The 21,722-nt window shown below is 38.3% G+C and overlaps 1 protein-coding gene across 1 annotated transcript in view; it reads left to right on the forward strand.

The window, feature by feature from the left end:
• TM9SF2 (transmembrane 9 superfamily member 2) overlaps nucleotides 1–21,722 on the forward strand; it is a 50,025-nt gene that overhangs the window by 26,501 nt on the left and 1,802 nt on the right. Inside the window, exons 6-16 of the mRNA XM_068984276.1 lie at nucleotides 1,287–1,411; nucleotides 2,361–2,472; nucleotides 4,013–4,092; nucleotides 4,876–4,984; nucleotides 8,873–9,005; nucleotides 11,298–11,417; nucleotides 14,068–14,125; nucleotides 14,705–14,864; nucleotides 16,615–16,766; nucleotides 17,810–17,921; nucleotides 19,854–20,025. Of these exons, the coding sequence (XP_068840377.1) occupies nucleotides 1,287–1,411; nucleotides 2,361–2,472; nucleotides 4,013–4,092; nucleotides 4,876–4,984; nucleotides 8,873–9,005; nucleotides 11,298–11,417; nucleotides 14,068–14,125; nucleotides 14,705–14,864; nucleotides 16,615–16,766; nucleotides 17,810–17,921; nucleotides 19,854–20,025 (1,333 nt within the window). The remainder of the gene's footprint in view (nucleotides 1–1,286; nucleotides 1,412–2,360; nucleotides 2,473–4,012; nucleotides 4,093–4,875; nucleotides 4,985–8,872; nucleotides 9,006–11,297; nucleotides 11,418–14,067; nucleotides 14,126–14,704; nucleotides 14,865–16,614; nucleotides 16,767–17,809; nucleotides 17,922–19,853; nucleotides 20,026–21,722) is intronic.

Here is a 21,722-nt window from a genome sequence, read left to right on the forward strand (position 1 = left end):
CTGCTTTTAAAATAAGCTTTTTGGTAGAAGGCTTCAGTGCTTATCTGGACACAAATTGTTATATTCATCAAATGAGTACTATTTGCATGTTCTGAAGGACAAATGTTGAGTCTTTTTTTTTGGGGGGTGGGGGGGTGGGCTGCAACACAAGGCTTGTGGCTTCTTAGTTCCCAACCAAGGATTGAGCCTGGATCACCACAGTGAAAGTGCCAGGTCCTAACCACTGGACTGCCAGGGAACTCCCATACTTGAGTTGCAGTTTATAACTCTGGAACTAAATAATTCAGATGCGGTTCAGCATTTACAGACATTGTCTCTTACATGCTAAATACTATGCTATGGGCTTGGACTTTGTATGTTCTGACTCTATTAAAAAAATGTTCTTAGTGGACTACCAGAAAGACCTCATTGTAAGTCCATGAAATTTGTATTGGAAAGTTAAGTCTATAGAATATTGTATTGCAAAAGTTTGGGTATTAAACACTTTTTTAAAAAGGTATCAATCTTTGAGGCCATTCTTTTATGATTAAAAAAAAAAATAAGTGAAGGCATTAATTGAGAAGGTAGTCAAAATTATTGGGGAATATATATCAAATTTTATATAATGAGGTTAACCTGGTTTAATCTCTTAATGAATATAACCTGAATATCAACCTCTTAATGATATTCAGACATACAGACACACACAGTGGGATATAATACAGCCATGAAAAGGAATGAAATAGTGTCATTTGCAGCATCATGGATGGACCTAGAGATTATCATTGTAAATAGAGTAAGACAGGAAAGACAAAATATATAATATCACTTATATGTGGAATCTTAAACAATGATACAAATGAACTTATTTACAGAGCACAAACAGATTCACAGACATAGAAAACAAAACAAACTTATGGTTACCAAAGGGGAAGTGGGGAGGAGGATAAATTAGAAATTTTGAATTTGATGCAAACTGCTAGGTAAGCAACAAGGTCTTCCTGTCCAGCACAGGGAACTGTATTCAATATTTTTGTAGTAAACTGTAATGGGAAAGGAGATATATATATGACTGAATCACTGCTGTGTACCAAAAGCTAGCATACCACTGTACTTTAGTTAAACTACCATTTAAAAAAAAAAAAAGGGTGGGGAGTTTAAGCTTAAAACTTACTCATTTTTATGGAGAAGATGAAAATTCTGTCTGGGTTCGAATTTTCCTGAATGGTGGGGCTCATTTTAAAGTTTAATGTTTTGATTCTTTTATAGCCAGTGTTCTAACACTAACTTTCAGCTCTGTTCCACAGTCAGAATTCCATGAAAGAGATACGTTTTACATCTTCAACCATGTTGACATCAAAATATACTATCATGTCGTTGAGACTGGATCCATGGGAGCAAGATTAGTGGCTGCTAAACTTGAGCCAAAAAGGTAACTGTGAAAGAGATAAAAAAAAATAATTAACTGTAAGCGAGATTTAGACCCAAAGAATAAATATTTTGGGCCCAGTTAACTTTTCTTTAGTCAGTGTCCTGACATATAATTTGGTATTTTAGTTGTTTTTACTCAAATTCCCTTTAGTGTGATTTATTGAGTAGTGAGTCAGTGTTCTGACATATAATTTGGCATTTTAGTTGTTTTTACTCAAATTCCCCTTACATGATTTATTGAGTAGTGGGTTGTCCCGAGAAACCATATGAATATTTATTTTCCTGTCATGGTAGGTGGTAGGCAAACCAAGGTGCCTGTGTGTTTTGTTTTTCAGTCATTTTTTGACAGCTTTTCCATGTCAGCCTGGAATGGAGAGCATGAGTGGTCAGGACCGTGTTCCCTTTTACAGTGGAAAAGCAGAGGCCCAGACGAGCTGCTTAGTGTGTCATATCGAAAGTCTTCATGAGTATTAGATGCCAGTATGTGACAAGTCATTGCAATGGCATCTCTTCAAATTATCAGCTTTTTTAGTGTGAACGTACCTATCATTTATTTGGGAGGTGCTTTTTAAATTGAGTATTCTTTTTTTTCCCCATTGTTCTCCCTGCCCCCAACACCAACTGATATAGCTATTTTCTCATGCCACTAATGGTAAAGAAATGCATACCATAATAAGATGGCAGTTAATTTACACTGAGGGAGTGTAAATTCTGAAGATTCTTTAGCACTCTTCAAGTATTGTTTTCAAAAGTTTGGTTCTTATTTGAGTAATAGTTTGATAATGCATATGTATATGAAGCCCTTCATATGAAGTAAAGATTTGTACAGTTGTGATCTGAATCACTTTTGACTGTCAGCAGCGTTGTGAAATATGTACAAGATCTCTAACCTTTACTCCATTTAAAAAAACTACTTCATCAGCATCTTGCCGAAATGTTTCTTCTCACAGCTTCAAGCATACCCATATAGATAAACCAGACTGCTCTGGACCCCCCATGGATATAAGTAACAAGGCTTCTGGGGAGATCAAAGTTGCCTATACTTACTCTATTAGCTTTGAGGTGAGTGTGATTTTATCTTTAGTATAACTTAGAAATTGATTTTAAATTCATATTACTTAAACTAATTAAAAATATTAATGATCAGGCTTGTCAAGTAGATAAGCTTTTAATGAGCTGATTTTTGGAATAGTTTGTCAGTGCACCAAGCAACATAATCATGCTCAAAACTAAGTCTTCATTTAAATAAAAAGTATAGGAAATTAGAGAACTGAGCCTCATTAAAAATGTTAAGCCATAAGAGATACAAACAAGGCAAAAGGTAGAAAAGAGGCATAAAGGATGGTATGAAGATATCAAAGATAGGCAACAAGCATAGGTATGGCCGAGCACTACAGCAAGCCTTTGAAAACGACACCATTTTTGAAACCAGGATTTGAGTGTGATTGTAAATGAAGAATTTCCTGGTGATAGATGATTTATTATACATTCACTGGAGGGTTTTATTAGGAGGAAAGTAAAGTTTATTGCATGAGAATCTTGGGCAATCTTCCACCTCTATTTTTAATAAAGTATTTTGGCAATCCAATATAGTTGTGACATTTACTGTCCCCATATAATATATAATTTTGCAAGCCTGGTGCAGTAAATAATACACCTTTCCCTCTGGATATTAAGAGCTCAGTGTGGATGACACCCGCTAGAGGCTCAGGGTGCCTAGGTTATAGCTTTGGTCTGGTTAAATGTCGCAGATACAGATAGATAGCATCAAAGAGAATCATGAGTAAGCTATTCCACTCAATTTTCTGAAAAAATTAAATACAGCTTCTAAATCATAACATTTAAAATAAGCCTTTGCTAATTAAGATTTAAAATAAGACTTTAAAAAATACAAGTAACTAGATACTGTTCAGTTCAGTCACTCAGTCGTGTCTGACTCTTTGTGACCCCATGAATCGCAGCACGCCAGACCTCCCTGTCTATCACCAACTCCCGGAGTTTACCCAAACTCATGTGCATCAAGTCGGTGATGCCATCCAGCCATCTCATCCTCTGTCGTCCCCTTCTCCTCCTGTCCCCAGTCCCTCCCAGCATCAGGGTCTTTTCCAATGAGTCAGCTCTTCGCATGAGGTGGCCAAAGTATTGGAGTTTCAGCTTCAGCATCAGTCCTACCAATGAACACCCAGGACTGGACTCCTTTAGGATGGACTGGTTGGATCTTCTTGCAGTCCAAAGGACTCTCAAGGGTCTTCTCCAACACCACAGTTGAAAAGCGTCAGTTCTTCGGCGCTCAGCTTTCTTCACAGTCCACCTCTCACATCCATACATGACCACTGGAAAAACCATAACCTTGACTAGATGGACCTTTGTTGGCAAAGTAATATCTCTGCTTTATTGTTTTTTATTCACTGCTTAATTTCATCTTGATTTTTCTGAGTCTCGAGTAAATCTCGCTCAGTGAATCTTAGGACTGACTCAAGTTATGTTAATGAGAAATTGTTGATTGGAAGGTTAAGCTCTGAATGGAAATCTTTGGATTTCTGGTATACTTTGTTGGCAAATTCTTATTTAAAGAGGAGTTTGTTTTTGATAATCTGTCTAGGAAGAGAAGAATATCAGATGGGCATCTCGATGGGACTACATTCTGGAGTCCATGCCTCATACCCACATTCAGTGGTTTAGGTAAGACTTCACCGTTAATCTCCTTCATGCTGTGTCTTTATTCTGTTCTCTGTCGCTGTGAGCATCTCATCCACTCTAACTCTCGCCAGTTACTCAGAAGGCTGGACTTTTGAATTAGGTAGACTTGGGTTCAGTCCTGGATTTTGGTCACTGGTTATGAGTCAGGCTGGATCACCCAGGTGCTCAGAGTCTATTTCTTCATCTAGAATTAACCTATCTCACTGTACTGTTCTGAGGATTGAAGGGAGGTAATGAAACAGCATTTGAGCACCTTACCTGGCATGGAAGAGGGCTCAGTATACAAGCTGCTACAGCTGTTAGGACTGTTTTTTTTATAAATAATAATAATTAGGATTAGAGTTATTGTTACTGTTACTCTTTCTTCAGAACATGACCCGAAACTTTTATCTAGAGAACTGTTCAAGGTGCCATTTTGCTCCTTTTTCTACTTCACTGACTAATCTTTTTGACACTCATTAATTTACTGAATAACTTGTTTTTCAGTAGACTTCTTGAGGGTAGAGACTAGTCCATTATTGATCCTTACAGCTTATGGTGTGTTAATTTGGGTACAGTAGTTATTAACGTTGACCATGGACAAAAAACTCTAGTTCTCAATAGACCATGAAGCCAGAGCACAGTTCATTGAATTTGTTTGATTTTAGGTTAATTTTTCAATTGATTAATGCTGTTTCAGTGTTACTCAATAAATTGTTTTTAGAAAGAGTTCTGCTGATCCAGTGATTAAGCTCTAGGTTAATCCTGACGTGCTTATTTCTGCAGCATCATGAATTCCCTGGTCATTGTCCTCTTCTTGTCTGGAATGGTGGCTATGATTATGCTACGGACACTGCATAAAGATATTGCCAGATATAATCAGATGGATTCTACAGTGAGTGAAACATCTGACCTATTCCTTGGTCTGCCGTGGATAGTCTTTATTTTTTCCTTTGGAAAATTTTTAAATAATATCTTTAGTCAGAATCTGCTTTTAAAACATTTCTTCTCAGAAGTTATCCTGAATTGACATTTTCAGATAAGGAAATGATCCTCAAGAATTGGTTTTGTTGGTAGAGACTTGGTGCCTACAGCTCTCAGAGCTGAACTGTTCACAGTCTCGTCTGCAGCAGTAGAGGGTGAGAAACAGTGCGGGTGCAAGACTCCAGCTCTGCCCTCCTTTCACTTACGTGCTGTCAGCTCTGTTTCTAGCAGATGTTCAGTTTGAGAATCAGCAAAGTATTTAAATTTTGTGTATAAGTTTGATTTTTTTAATTAATTTTAACTGAATTTATATCATTTCAACCTTTTGGTGTATTCAAAGTAATTTAATGTCTCAACTTCATTTATTCTCATTTTAAGTTGTGTAACGTTTTGCATTTCATACTTTTTCATTTCCCAGCAATGATTTGTAATGAATACTTAAGACTCAGATTTTCATTGTTTTCTCTTCCCTAGCTTCTTAGCCTCCCCACCCATCTTTCTGTCCTGTTCTAATTAGAAAAAAGAACATGTTAATGTTTATAAGCTTTTTAGCACTTACATGCTGCAGTTTCTTTCCCATGATATTATTGATTATATGCCTTATTAAGTATTTTATTAAAATAATTTCACAATACTCTGTTCATAATTGGTAATTCCAAATAATTGCTAAGTTAATGGAATTTTTTTCTTAATTTGTGTAGAGGTGCTTTGGGGTACAGGACAGAAAACCCCATTTCCAGTCTTGCTCCCATTGTCTGCCTCCTGCCAGTCTCTCAGGGTAGCTGTCAGAGTGAGTCTGTTCCAGAGTGTCAGGTCATTTCACTCTGGATCACATTCCTCCAGTGATTTCCATCCACTGCACTCAGAGGCCAGAGTCAGCCCTCACAGTGGCCCGCGAGGCTCTGTGGTAGCCCCTGGCGCTCTGCTCCAGCTGTGCTGGGTGCCTTGCTGTTCCTCAGACGCATCGGTCATGTTCCCGTTCCAGGCTCTTCCTTACAGTTACTTTTCTGCCTTCCCCAAGTGTCCTCCCTCAGAGAGTCCCTCACATTCTCCTGGTCTTAACTGAGATGTGCTCTTCCCAGTGAGCCCTTCCTCACCATCCCATTAAGATTACATCCTCTCCACCCACACCCCACACCCTACACCCATAATTCCTATCACCATCTCATATACTATGTATTTTGCTTATTTGAGAAGATCTGCTCATAGGAAGTTGTCTGTTATACTCACTGTAGGATCTCTGGTATTTTAAACAGTACTAAGTATATAGTTGGTGATCAGCAAATATTTGTTGGAATGAATGAATTAGCCCTTGATGTACCAGACATGATGCATTGCTGGCCTTCAGTTCAGTTCAGTTCAGTCGCTCAGTCGTGCCCAACTCTTTGTGACCCCATGAATCGCAGCACACCAGGCCTCCCTGTCCGTCACCAACTCCCGGAGTTCACTCAGATTCACGTCCATCCGACTGGTTAAAAAAAAAAAAGGAATCCAAGGACTCCCCCAGATCCACCCTATCCCCCAAGATTGAGTGAGGCCAGAGCAGGAAGCAGTGCCAGCATGAGAGGTTAACTCTCATACTCCTTTAGGAGTATGCTTATATCAAGTTTTTAACCAATTGGGCAATTAAATTGAGTCAGTGGTGAACCTTGATCTCCTGTTTATTAAGCTTGGATTGTTGAAGCGGGCAGAATGATTCTAGCCTTCCGTTTTGAGCACAATCGAGTTGAAATAGAAGGAAAGTCTTCCAAATTTGGGTTTGCTGGATTCTCCGCATTTGAGGTCCATAACATATGATCTAGAAACTCACAAAAATTTACAACAAACAACAAATTTGTACCAGGTCCCAAATATTTCAGATATTAGGATTATTAATTAAAAAGTAAAGATATATGAAAAAGTAACAGCTAGGATTTTCCAGCACAGATGAAAGATGAGAATCTAGATGAGAATCTATAGATGAGAATCTATAGATAAAGATTACGCAGTGTCTCCAAAGTGGAATAAATAGAATGAAATCCACACCTCAGTCAGTTAGCCATAGAAGACCAGAGAAAGAAGATCTTGCCTTAGAATCGGCCAGAGGGAGAAAGACTGGGCTTTCTGCAGAGGAGAAGCAGTGAGATTGGCAGTGGAAACTCAAAAATAATATCTTTAAATCGATGGTGAGAGAAATTAACTACTTACATAGAACTGTGTACTCAGAGATCTTTCAAAAATGAAGGTGAAATACCTTTTTCAGACTAACAAAAACAGCTGACCACAAACAGACCTTCTCTAAAGGAATTTCTATAGAAATACTTTAGTAGAAAATAAGTAAAAATCCTAAAGAGAAGTTTAGAAGGATTAGTTAACAAAGAAATTTCAAATGATATTTTCTGCCTGTAAGAATAATGAGTCTAAATATGGAGGTTAACAAAAGTGTATCAACAAAGGAAAAGTAGCTTTGAGGAATAATTGTGGATGAGGTAGGTGGCCATCTGGAAAAAAAGTAAATTCCAACTTCATTGCTTATATTCAGATGATTAAATGAAAATGTGGAACTGTAAAATACTAGACCACATGGGAAGTTATTTTTAAATCTTGTCTGCTGCTGCAAAGATAGAAATCTGAGTGGGAATTTGGGGGAGGGCTACAGAAGTACCCTGGACAAAATGTTAAAGAGAGGAGGCTGAAGAAATAGCAGGGGCCACGTTTTGATGGAGTTTCTAAGCTGTGCAGTCTGAATATCACTGAGAAGCTGTTGAAGTATACAAAACAGTGTTGACATGGCCAGATTCATGTTTTAGGAAAATCACTTTTAACAGTGTATGGAATTTCCACAGTCAGGGGATGGTAGCAGGGAAGAAGTAGGGCAGTGGGCAGATAAACAGAGGGTGTCCGGGAGGTGGGATGGAATGCTGATTGGCCAGTTGAGAGGGTGGAAGAGGAGAGCAGCCAGTGAATGACCCCGTGTTTCTGACCTGAACCACCCGATTAGTTAAAAGGATCTTTCTGGTTCTGTATTGAGATTCAACTGAAGTGTAGAAACCAAGACCAGTTTAGTGCACACTGTGATAGCCAGGTGAGAGGCGATGGCTTGAACAGGGCTAACCTGTCCTGTGGGTAGATCTTAAAGCTAAACTGTAGGAATTATTAAAGGATTGTATGAAGTGTGGGGAAGGAAAAAGGTAACTCCAAGGTTTTGGGGACTGAGCAGCTGGTAGTCTAGAGTTTTATCTACTGGGGGAACTGCAGGTAGAGGTGGGGAGAAAATCAGTTTCCTTGTGGATGATTCTGCTCAAGGTGTCCACATTCAGCCACAGTGGAGCTGTTAATTAGGCAGGTAAATATGTGTGTCTGGAGATAGGGGAGCAGTGTGAGCTGGTGACACAAGCTTATTAAAATTATCAGAGCCTACTATGCATGCAGAGTAGCTTTGAGAACTGATACCATTTGCTTGTTTTGGAGATTAGTTACTGAGGGGTAAAAAGGATATAGAGTGTGATTTAAAATTGTCATCAAGTTGGATCATAAAACTTGACTGACTAGGGCATGCTATCCCATTATCTTTGTATTTCTTTTTAAAGTATCTCAGTAACTATTTATAGATCTTAACACACACAACATTTCTTTAGAAACAATTCAAGAAAGTTATATAAAGCTCCATGAGTCAAGCTTTCATACTTCAAAACTGAAATATATATTAATATCTGTAAGTTTTTCTTTAAATTTCCATATCTGCATATTCAACAATGAACAAACTGCCTAGTTTTCTTGATGATCCCATGGTGATGAAACGATTTCCTTCCCTTTTCAGGAGGATGCCCAGGAAGAATTTGGCTGGAAGCTGGTTCATGGTGATATATTCCGTCCTCCAAGGAAAGGGATGCTGCTATCCGTCTTTCTCGGATCGGGGACACAGATTTTGATTATGACTTTTGTGACTTTATGTAAGTGTCAAGTGAAAACTAACATGAAGAAAATGCTTTTTAAAAATAATTATTTGAAATCCAGTTTTCCTAAGTTGTAGCTAAGCTAGCTTGTTGTTTCTGAGAGTCTTTTGGTTCTCAGAATCTGTGTTCTTTGACCATAAGTGACCAGGGGCGGGGTTAGCCATGCCAACAGCTGACTCTTTAGATTACCCTCACAGCTGCATAGAGACCAAGCTTGTCGTGGGAGCACAGGAGCTGCAGATCCTCATCTGGGCAGCCTGGAAGCAGGGCCATGCAGGTTGGCTGTCCTACCTCACCGGAGCGTGTGATGAACATCCCAGGACATCCTTGGCTTCCACTGAGAAGGACAGAACAGAGAGGAGACGAGACAGAACCCAGAGGGGACGAGACAGGAAGCTTTTGGAGACCTCGCCACCTTGGCAAGATTTAGGAAGCAGGACCTGTTTCTTTCCCCAGCAACGTTGAGGAAAGATCTTCCTACACACATAAAAAAATATCTCTTCCTTGTGACTCTTGAAAGCCTTCAGAAATTTTATTAAGTCCTACTTTATCAATTAGGACAGATTTTTAATTTTTCTTTTTTAAAAAACAGAGCTGACTTAGAGGTATTCATCAGCAGGAGTGGCCCTGAGACTCCTGTCTGGAGATGTTTTAATGTCGTGGTCTTTCAGTTTTCCAAGTTATCCGAGAAAAATATATTTATGAAAAGAGTTTTATGAATTTTGCTTTTATTTCCTCATGTTCTCGTTGCCTGCTACTGGTGAACAAGTAACACATGAATGTTACTAGAAAAATTCTGAAACCACTGACTTTTCAGTAACTTTCTTAGCACACACTTGTTCTTATGTTTGTTTGCATATTAAATACGTAATACTATAGTCATTTTCTGCAAGTAAAATTGTCCCAAGTTTTTATGATGCAATTAAACACGTAAGTGTTTGGAAAGAGAATGACCGATTCCAGATGTCTGGCACCTGCAAAGTTTGGGGTTGACTGATTTGCACCTTCCGGCTCCGCTGAAGACTAACTAGAACATATTTATCTACTAACAACTTAGATAAGGTGATGTCAGTGTGATAGGAGAGGCTAGCCAGCAGTTGTAAGTATATTACACTGAAGAGGGGAGATTGGGAAAACGAGTCATGAAGGAGGTTTGGACACAGCCAGACGATTGATTGCAGAGTCCCAGAGAGCCGAGGTGGAGTTCCAGGGGAGTGGTGCTTGAGGGTGAAATTCGGCTTTCAAATTAGATCGAGAGTGGCCTTCTGCCTCTCTCTGATCTTTGTTGGGGTCAGCTAGAAAGCGACCTTGTCATGAAAGACAGTTTCAGAGAGCCTCTGTTAGAAAATGATAGAGATTGTTTCTCTTTAGTGCTTGAATATGGACTTTTTGCTTCAGAACAATCCATGTGTCAGGCCTGAGAGGACTGGGGGAGGGTGCGTCTTAGCTTGAATTCCAGTAGATCCTCTAGTTACCCTGTTTGGCTTCCTGTGATGGTGAGTTTCTCCTCTCCAGTCGATGCTGCTGGGAAGGTGTGCAGTGGTGTTTGCTTGGCTGTGTGCTCCTGGGGGAGACACCGGAAATTTCAGTGAGAGAGCCACCTGCATCTGTTCTTGGGTTTCTTTCTGAGAAAGTCATATCTGACTTCCAGTTTAAAGCTCGGAATCGCTATAAATATAAGATGGTGTTTTTTTTTCTTAATTAGTTGGGAGGGTTATATATTGAAGAACAAACAAGCAACTAGCTAAATAAAAGTAGGAAACAATTTCCCAAGTTACTGACCAAGCCCTTCAGTAGCTAGTGTTCACAAAGCTAATGGTGCTGTGAAATCTTTTTTCCTCTCTTTTGTCCTTCGACTAGATTCTGCCTCATCTCTTATGTTTGGATGTTACAAGGGGGTTTTTTTTCACCCCAGAGGAGTCAGTATTATTTTTAAAAGGAATAGAAAGTGAGACTATTTTACAGTGGGAGTATTTTTATTGATGTTAATTTAAAAGCTGTACTTGAAGCTCAGAAGAGCTGAAAGCACTCTTGAGCTTGCAGTCAGCCTCCACTGGTAACAGGAAAGGTCGACCCTGACAGGAAATGTCCAGATTGGAGCTTGCCTTACGTGTGATCCTGTTGATGCAGTGCCTTAGATAGTACCAAGATTCAGTGTGGCTGCGTGGTAAGGGAGCATATTTTCATGAAGTTGTATTTAGTTTATTGTTTAAAAAATGAGCAGGGTCTTCTATCACTTCAAAGGAAACAATAATAAAATTCATAACTTTAAATTACTTATTTTTTTAGTTTTTGCTTGCCTGGGATTTTTGTCACCTGCCAACCGCGGAGCTCTGATGACGTGTGCTGTGGTCTTGTGGGTGCTGCTGGGCACTCCTGCAGGCTATGTCGCCGCCAGGTTCTACAAGTGTAAGTAGGAGCTGCCCTGCCGGGTGTCAGACCAGGAGTCTAAGCTGCCACGTCGGGGTCTGAGCCTTTGTGTCTGTTAGCTGAGGCTGTTCATGCAGTGTGTTAAGAGGTGTCTAAAGAAGCTTGTGAAATGGATGACTGTCCCTAGATTTGCTTGTTCAAACACGCTTGTTAAACAGTGGCTTCAGTAAATTTAGGTGCTGCCTATCCATTGTCCCCTCTCTCCTTCTTAAGTTTTGACTTAGTAGCTTTGGCTGCACAACTTAGATTGGCTACATTCATAGAAATATATTTAGTCTAGTAAAGGGAAAAAAGTATCACTGAGTCATTTATTAAAACAAATAGTGCATATATATATATATATGTATATAGGAATACTTTATGAGAGGTCGTACTTACATTGATTTAATGTTTGTGAAGGTACACTGTACGTAAATTCAGATCTCACTATTTAAAGAGCCCCCAGGTAAGTTACTCTTGTAGCAAGGTTTAGTTGCATTCTCTTGTGTTCTTGCTTTCCAAAAGTAAAATAAAGTTCAGTGAAAAAAAGAATTCACAGCCACAGAATAAGAGTGAAATAGGATGAGACGACTTACAAAGTAGCTTTTCCGGGTCAGCAAATGCCAAATTTTGCCCTGCTTAGGAAGCCTGTGGTCCAGTTGAGATGATCCTATCGGTAATCTGTGATCGAAAATGCCAGGGAGATGATGACACAGGGCTAGGGTTCCCCAAGGTCTTCTGATAGGACTAAGGTTTCAGCTAAAAACACACAGGGTTACTTAGGTAGGCTTAAGGTATGGTTGGCTAGATTCAACCCCAAATAGAAGTATTAGATTTTGCTAGATGTGTAGAGTATGAGAAGGCCTGTGTGCATGTGTGAGTGAGTAAGTGTGTTTACTTGGTGTGAGTTTTGTCAGACTTCTTTTTTTCTTTCATTCTTTGCTGATAGACATAGGATTAGGCTGGTCATAGGTATTTTAAGACGAAGGAGACAGGGTTGGAGCCCTGCCTGCTCCCCGCCCCCTCAGTTTCTGTCCTCTTGCTTTCCTTCCGTTCCTCAGTCAGGCTCTGCACCGCACACCTTTCTGGGGCCTTCTCACCTGCTCTTCCCTCCACTTGACTTCCCATCCGTACTCCCTGCCCGATGGACACACCTCCCCTTCTTCTCCTGTCTGTACTTCAGACCTCCTTGCTGCTGATTAAGTAGCATATTCATCAGGCAGAACATTCGGAGACACACTGTCACACAGTGCTTCGTTGTATAGATTCATTTTTAATGTTTCAAATAATAATATTTGAATTTTGATTGGAATTGTATTAAACCCCCAAAATTCATAATTTCACAGTAGTCTTGTCAGTAATGCTGTGAATTCAAATCATATATATAAATTATATATATGATTATATATATATTATATATATAATTATATATATATGTATAAATTATTTTTTCTTTTAGACCAAGAAGTACTTCAGTTCAGTTCAGTTCAGTTGCTCAGTCATGTCCGACTCTGCGACCCCATGAATCGCAGTACGCCAGGCCTCCCTGTCCATCACCATCTCCCGGAGTTCACTCAGACTCACGTCCATAGAGTCAGTGATACCATCCAGCCATCTCATCCTTTGTCGTCCCCTTCTCCTCCTGCCCCCAGTCCCTCCCAGCATCAGAGTTTTTTCCAGTGAATCAACTCTTCGCATGAGGTGGCCAAAGTACTGGAGTTTCAGCTTCAACATCATTCCTTCCAAAGAAATCCCAGGGCTGATCTCCTTCAGAATGGACTGGTTGGATCTCCAAGGGACTCTCAAGAGTCTTCTCCAACACCGCAGTTCAAAAGCATCAATTCTTCGGCACTCAGCCTTCTTCACAGTCCATTAAACTTATAAATTGTTAAAACTTGTTTTAAAAATCAAAGCTGTGTTCAGATCTCAGCCAGTTTTATCTCCAGCTTTTAAACTAGGAGTGAAGGAGTACTTTCATTTATTTTACTCCAGATACTTTACATTTTTAAAGTGGGGGTGGGAGTTAGAAGCAAAGAAGAGTAAACAGCTGGTAAGTAAATTGTTCTATCAGGTGGCGGCACCCCTTCTGTTCTCAGTCACCTGATCCTACACGCTGACCCCCCACCCCTGACCCCCACGGCCTGGAAAAGCTGCCCTGCTGGAGGCACCCTGGAGATTCAGACCTCCTGTGGGCATTCAGGAGTGCTGCCTGTTAGGCCTGAGGGTTCCTAGTTTTAGAACAGATTCTGAAACTGACCTCAGGGTAAATGAGCATTTCCAGGGTACTCTTTCTTCATCCAGTCCCAGTGATTGAAACTGGGTTAGACTTAAAGGTTTGTTTTGTTTTGAAGTTAGAAAAAGGAGAAGAGAATAAAACTTGTTTGGATGACTTTCTTTTGATACTAGATTTATTTTATGCTGAAACAAAAGTCTTTAGAGTGGGACTTAATCCAAGCATTTTTGGGATGTGTGTCTCTGGGTTTGGATCATTTGATGAGGAAGTATTAGGACCTTTGCTCACGTCAGTTTTCTAGGGATAGGCATCCAGTGCTGTGTGTTCATTTGTCCAGTGCCAGACCTGAGGTGTGGACATTTGGTTTGCTTTGAAGGTACGTCTTTGAGTTAATGCCACTTTTGTTTTCTCCTGCAGCCTTTGGAGGTGAGAAGTGGAAAACAAATGTTTTATTAACATCATTTCTTTGTCCTGGGTAAGTGGGGTTTTCAATAATAACTTGCTTAACATAGTCATATTTTAGTTCCCAGAATTTCTGTCCTGTATGTCTAATCTTTCCTGTGTGTATCCAAGAAAATAAATTTAATTTTTAAAAAGTGAATGTTCAGCGAACATTTGCAGAATGACTACTACCTGTCTTACCTGGGAAAAACTGCCTTTAGACAGGAGAGTTTTTTATATTCCTTTTCTTAAAAGTCTGTTTCTTAGTCTGGCAGTCCCAAGCATGACGAAAATACGTTAAGGGATAAATTTCATAAGGTGCTGATAGGAGTTTAAGTCAAGCAAAACCAATTTGAAGAGCAATTCAGTTTTCTACTAAAGTTTTTTTATTTTTTAATTTATTTTTAATTGAAGGATAATTGCTTTATAGTATTGCGTTGGTTTCTACCAAACATCAGCATCACTGAAGTTTTAAATTCACATACCCTAATGACCCAGCAATTCCACTTTACTGTGTATAGCACAGAAATTGTGATACTTGCTGCATATGATTGCCACTGTATCATTTTGCTTCTACCTCAAATGTTACCCAGACCCCTGTTGTGTCTTTCAGGATTGTGTTTGCTGACTTCTTCATAATGAACCTGATTCTGTGGGGAGAAGGCTCTTCAGCAGCCATTCCTTTCGGGACCTTAGTTGCCATATTGGCTCTTTGGTTCTGTATATCTGTGCCTCTGACATTTATTGGTGCATACTTTGGTTTTAAGAAGAATGTAAGTTTATAGATGTTAACTTATTTGAATGAATCTCAGCCGTGGAAATTAGCATATGCCACCTTAAAGATGCACGTGTCTAGAAGATAGAAACTAGTCCTGTGGGATCTGAATTTCATAGAAAATGGATGACTTCTTCGTTTGACTGCAGTCATTCTTGAAATAGTCCTCAGAAGAATGTGGTTAGAGGTTATGGACGTAAAGTTAAGATTTCAGAGTTTGATAAGTAAATGGAAATGAAAACTAAAATAGGTGACAGGAAATGAATGCTAATTTAAACTAATGAAAAATATGAATTTATTACATTAAAAATAAATTTTTCCCTTTTTTTAACTTAAAAAATACCTGTATCTTTTTTTCTTAGCAATAAATGTTTCTAATCTATATAACTTAACTAAGTAAACTGGGTAAAACTGAGTATGGGTTAGGAAATAAAGCTGTAAAAAAAAAAGTGACCATACAGTGAGGATAGCAGTGTTTTTCATATGTAGTTTTGGAATAAACTTTATGTGCTTACCTGCTGGCATTTGGTTTTAGGAAGGGTTGCAATCACGGCTCAGTCCCTCCCTCCAGCCTGTCTGCCTCCACCTCTGCTGCCCGCTTTCTACCCGCAGGCTCAGAGGAAGCTGAGAATTCACTCTTGGGTCCTCCTCTAACTCCATTGTCTTTGCTTTTCTCTGAAGATGTCTCCACAAGGCTAAAAGAAGTTACGTAGTTGAGCATACTTTGTGAGGGGACCTGGAATACCCTGGAAGAAACTTACCTACTTTTAAGAGACTTCAGAGTTTCCACTGCACCTACCATGCCAGGCTACTAAAAGATTTCTCAATTCTTTGACATTTTGTTTATGACTTGAAATCTGTATAGCATAAATAGTAAACTGACATGATTTGAAATTTTTAAATTGCATAGATGAAATAAGTACTTAAAATTCTAAAAATACAAAATGTGAAGAATGGTATAGTGATTCTCTGCCTCTATACACATACACTGACATATGAAATAATCAAGTTCACAGAAGTATAATCTCAATGAGAATATCAGGTTTTAACTTTTGCTATATCATCACAGAAACTATAGAAGTAGGTTTTGAACTTTTTTTGCAAGAAAGTAAATTTCTACATGTGTACTCTCCTCCCTCCCCCTCATGTTACTGTGTTTAGGTACTTTAGGCTCCAGTTGTTTTTATACTACCATGTAATGTAGTGTGTTAGAGAATAATTGAAAACATCAGCAGTAGTTTATGATCATAAAGCTTCATATAACCATTCATTATCTTCCTTGTGTTCTTAAGTCTTAGCAAAAATTGAGCAATTTTAATAGAAATGACATTGTCCATCTCCAAAAAACACATTGACAACAGTTTCAGAACCAGCCCATTTCTTGCAGTAAATATATAACTAAAAAGAGAAGCTTAACTCTACGTTTGTATTAACTGCTGTTTTCTGAGTCCTATATTGTTTCCTCCTGTGTGTTTCTTATTTTGTTTAAAGCCATTAGTCACTGGATCACTGCTGGAAACAGTGGTGGCTTGTTCCGGGAGACAGACAGACTATTGTACCTGATGGTATCTGGTTTGGGGCTTCTGAATACAAGTTTCGCTCTGATGACCTAGGTAGACTTGTATTGCCACTAGTGTCAGGTTGGAAGCTGAGAAAAAGCTGACAAATAATCTAGTGCAGAGAAGAATTTCTTAAATAGATACATAATTATTAACCCTTTCTCTCTCTCTTTTTTTTTTAAACTGAAGGCCATTGAACACCCAGTTCGAACCAATCAGATTCCACGTCAGATTCCTGAACAGTCTTTCTACACAAAGCCATTACCTGGTATTATCATGGGAGGGATTTTGCCCTTTGGGTGCATCTTTATACAGCTTTTCTTCATCCTGAATAGTATTTGGTAAGCTGAGCACCTCTTATTGTACATACTACTAGCTTCTCTTTTTGTTTATAGGGCTTACTGTTTATACCTTTAAATGTAAGCTGTTCTCCAATAATCAGAAATCTTAAGAGATAAAAAGTTGTTTTATCTTTTCAGTGTTAGAAGAATTGTGATAACACTTATTATTAGTCAAGGGCTTATTATTTATTGCTCAGTTCTCACGCCTCTGTGAGGTGGATACTGTCCCACTTAACGAGATGAAATGAGATTTTGGAGGTTAGGTAATTTGCCTGTGTCACCCGGCTACTGTGTGACAGAAAATTCACCTGTCTCTCCAGTCCTGTGTTTTAATAAGTAATCCATACTGCTTCAAAGGAGTGTCTTTGAGCTCTTGATGGGAGGGAATTCAAGCAAGCATTGTTGAGCTAGATAACCTACAAAGTCGTTTCTTATCCCAAGATCACTTCATTCTCTGGTTTCTTGTTCGAGTAGGAAAACGCACCATGGTAATTTTGAGCCACTCATACCCTACAGTATGTTGTGATCTTTATTTGATCACATTGACATACGCTACAGAAAGTATCAGGGTTCCAGGTAGCATTGTCAGAACTAAAGTTGAACTTTTTCAGTTATTAGAGCCTGTCTTTCCTTCCTGTTTGTTATAGTGTTTTCCAGATTCAGCTGATGCTGTTATATATGATAAGAAACAATCTGTACCCAATATAACCCTTTCTTAGTTTGGCTCTGTCTTTACATTAATTTTTGGGGGGAAGTGTCAAATTTTTCTGACTCACCAGTAGACAGACAGAGTAAGCATATTTGAATAAATACGAGTTGCAAGTCCTACCTGAGCAGGAAGACACTCGAGTGCATTGTTGTATCCTGCGTGCCCTGCCCTGCCTCTGCCACATATATCACATCGTCTAAACCTGGGAGAATTTGTTGTCGATTGGATGGGAGAAAAAGCAAACATTTTCAGTTCAAAAAAATGAAAGGAGTGTGTCATTTGATGTGTCAAGAAGAAACTGTTGATGGGTTCATTCTGACTTGTTTGATTGTAGGTCACACCAGATGTATTACATGTTTGGCTTCCTGTTCCTGGTGTTTATCATTTTGGTTATTACCTGTTCTGAAGCAACTATACTTCTTTGCTATTTCCACCTGTGTGCAGAGGTATGTATTAGCAATATTCGCTTATGTTAACTTGCTAACAGTATTTATAATTTTGGCATAAGGTAACCTTGAATACTATTAATTGAAGTAACTGTGTTATTATGGGGCAAGTTGTGAAGTAATTTTCTTTATTGTCTTTTTTTTCCATGTCAACTTCTAATGTCACAAAATAGCCCCCCAAACCTGAATTATCAAAAGATTGCAGTCTTTTTTGTGTGTCAATATTTTTTTGTTCAGTGAGCAAGTATAACTGCACATATTCAGTTATAGGTAGAAATTGACCTATATTCCTAAATCAAATGCAGCCATCTTTAAGCCTGATTTAAGATAATTTCCCAGTGCAGTATATTTATTATTTATTTAGAAGTTAACTTTTAAAATGTTAATTTCCTAAGAATAGCACATTATGCTGAATTTTTAAACTGTTGGACTTTAAAATTATTCTTATTGTGAACAGACACTTATAGACTGAAAATTTAGTGACAGCAAACATTTTACGTGGAAAAATTTATTAAAACATTTCTGAGATTTCGTTGCAGTGAGTTATATAGTTGGCAGCAAGACAAAATGATGATGTCCTTGGGTGACTTTTTAAAAGATTTAGATTGTGGTTAAATCATTGTTTCATAGTTGTTTTCTATACAGGAGATGAAATCTTAACTGTTAAATTTGATATGCTTTTTTAGAAAATTGAGGTTAAGTTCACATAACATGAAATCAACCATTACAAAGTGAACAATTCAGGGGCGCTTACTACATATGCAGTATTGGGTAATCACTGTCTCTGCCTCAGAATAATTTCCTCACCCCTAAAGAAACCCCCGTGCCCACTAAGCAGTTACTTCATGTTCTCTCTCCCCTCAGACCCTGGCTGCTTCTCTCTACAGATTTGTCTGTTGTGGATATTGCATACAAGTGGAAGCGCACGATATGTGTGCCCTTTTGTGTCTGGCTTCCTTCACTTGGCAGAGTGTTTGAAGGTTCCTCTCTCACTATAGCGTGTGTCAGTGCTTCTTCCTTTTTATAGCTGAGTAACATTCCATCAGGTAGTTACACTCATTTTGTCTATACATTCATTCATTGATGGACATTAGGTTTGTTTCCACCTTTTGGCTGTTGTGAATAGTGCTGCTGTGAACGTCCATGTACTAATTCTCATTTTACCTGTTTGCAGTTCTTTGGGGTATATATGTAGGAGTGGTATTGCTGAGTCATATAGTTAGTTACTTTTTATTTAACTTTCTGGGGAACCATCAGACTTTTCCACAGTGGCTTCACCCTTTTATATTCCTACTAGCAATGCACAAAGGTTCCAGTTTCTCCACATCCTTGCCAGTTACCTGATATTTCTGGGTTTTTAAGTTATAGCCATCTAGTGGGTGTGAAGTGGTGTCTCATTGTGGTTTTGCATATTTTCTTGTGTATCTTGTTTGGAGAAATGTTGAATTCCTTTGCTCATTTACAAGTTAGATGGTTTATCTTTTTGTTTAATTGTAAGAGTTCTTTCTATATTCTGGATACTAACCTTTATCAGATTTTGATTTGTAAATATTTTCTTCCATTCTGTAATTTGTCTTCTCACTTTCTTAATGATATCTTTGGCACCAAAGGTTTTGTATATTTCTTTTCTTTTAGGGAATCATATGTTTTAAAATACAGCCTAATGCTTCATTATTCATAAACCATTTAAAATTTTTCTGCATGTATTTAGCCAATCTTTTAAGTAGCTCCATCAAACATAGAAGGTGCTTCTGAGCACCTTTGGCGAAATTGGCAAATTTCAGTATGAAAAGAGACTGGAATCAATAGCAAAAATTAGGTTTGGGGGGCTATTCCATTTAGCTATGTTCTCTTTAGTAACTTTCTTCAGCTGCATTACCTCTTAATTGGAAAGTAATTCTTGATCCTGGATTTTTTTTCTCTTCTGCCCAGGATTATCATTGGCAGTGGCGTTCATTCCTCACCAGTGGCTTTACTGCAGTGTATTTCTTAATATATGCAATACACTACTTCTTCTCAAAACTGCAAATCACAGGGACTGCAAGTACAATCCTGTACTTCGGGTATACCATGATAATGGTTTTGATCTTCTTTCTTTTTACAGGTAAGAATTAGAATGGTTGTTTTTTAGTTAATACGTTTTTAGGCAAATTATTTATAATTATTTTGCTTTTATAAAATCCATGAAGGCTCCTGCTACTTAGTGCTCCTATGTTTAGTTCTCAGTGCAGCTGAGCATGGTCTGGTCTGCCCCCTGGGAAGGGGCGGTGAGTACCAGTAAAGCAGAGGCGGGAAGACAGGCCTAGTGGAAGAAGACTAACCAGGGACCATTGTTGTGCTGGAAGTACAGGGGTGCCTTGGCCAGAACATCTCGAGGCTTTCCCCTGTCCATCTCTTAATGGAACAGTCTTGTTTTTGCTCTCATTTCAGAAATAGAGTAAAAAGCTCTAGCTATCTAATTTAGGAGTAAGTAGAAATTGGGGGTTAGAAATTTAAGATGAGATTGAGAATAAATGATACCAAGAAAAGATGAGCATAGGACATCCCTTATTCTAGAAGTTTTAAACTGCAGGTTTATATCACCACTTTAAAATCCATTTACCTAATGGCATAAAGTGTGCTTTACATTGGTGTTTGTATATGTACGTCTTCTCTGTCCACCTAGGAAAGTTCTCTGTATTTCAGTGCTTCGGTACTTAGCAATTGTGGAACTATTAAACAACAACCACAAATTGAGAGACCATTTCTTTGTCATAGAAAGTGTACATCTGAAATTTTATCTTAAGATTGTGTTGCATGCTATGTGAGGAAGTACAGCAGTCAAAAAAGAAAAAAAAACTTGTTAAAAAATGAGCTTTTCTACTTTCTACTCATCTGTTAGTATTTAACAGAATTAGGTAGAGTTTTGAAGTGCCCCTGTTGCTATGTCAGTATATATAACAAGATTCAGGCACCTGGATCAGTTCTGTACATCAGGTCATTCATTGGTCAGATATAGTGGGGTAGGTGTGTGTGTGTGTGTTGAGGGGATGCGTATCTTGGTCTCCGTGTGATAGATTTAGATCCATAGCCGTAAGTCTCTATAAATGATCTGTGAAACAGTCATAGCCTGTGAAATGAGGATTACTATTTGGGGGCATCTGTATCCATGTCTGTAAATACATATACAATTGATTCCTTATTACACACAAAAAACCATGGTCTGGGTGAATGTCTTGTTTTTCCAGGCACATGTTATGATAATTCAACCATCACCTCAACTTTATTGCTCTTGATTTTTAAAGTGTCATATTTTTACTTATTTTGGATAAAACAAATTTTCTAATCTAAATTCTGGAGCCACATCAGATTTAAATCAACCAGTGAAGCCAGTGACTTTTAGTGTATTTCAGTTTGTGGGAAGGAAACATCCACATTTATTTCAGGACTCTGCACTGACACCATTTTTTTAAGTCAATCTGTTTTAGAAAACAATAATTATTATTCTGCCACATTAGGAAAGATGCCACTTTTAGTATGTACACTAAACCCATTCAGTATTAAGAACAAAATAAAATACTAGAAGTACCTGAACAACAAAGTAAACTTAACTTTCTTAGAGTTGCTAGTATGATGATAAAATGTTTTTTTCTCATCTTAAAATGCCTTCTGTTACCTTGAAGTTCTTGTTTCACATAAGATTGTTTCAGTATATTTATGTTTTCACCTTTACTTTTCTGGAATTAATTCCAATCTCTTCTCAAGCCTTAATAATGACCCTTTGAATATCCAGAAGGTATATCTGTGTGTCCTCGAAAAAAC

Source organism: Capricornis sumatraensis, chromosome 12 (assembly GCF_032405125.1).
Source record: "Capricornis sumatraensis isolate serow.1 chromosome 12, serow.2, whole genome shotgun sequence".
In the NCBI taxonomy this organism is placed as follows: Eukaryota; Metazoa; Chordata; class Mammalia; order Artiodactyla; family Bovidae; genus Capricornis; species Capricornis sumatraensis.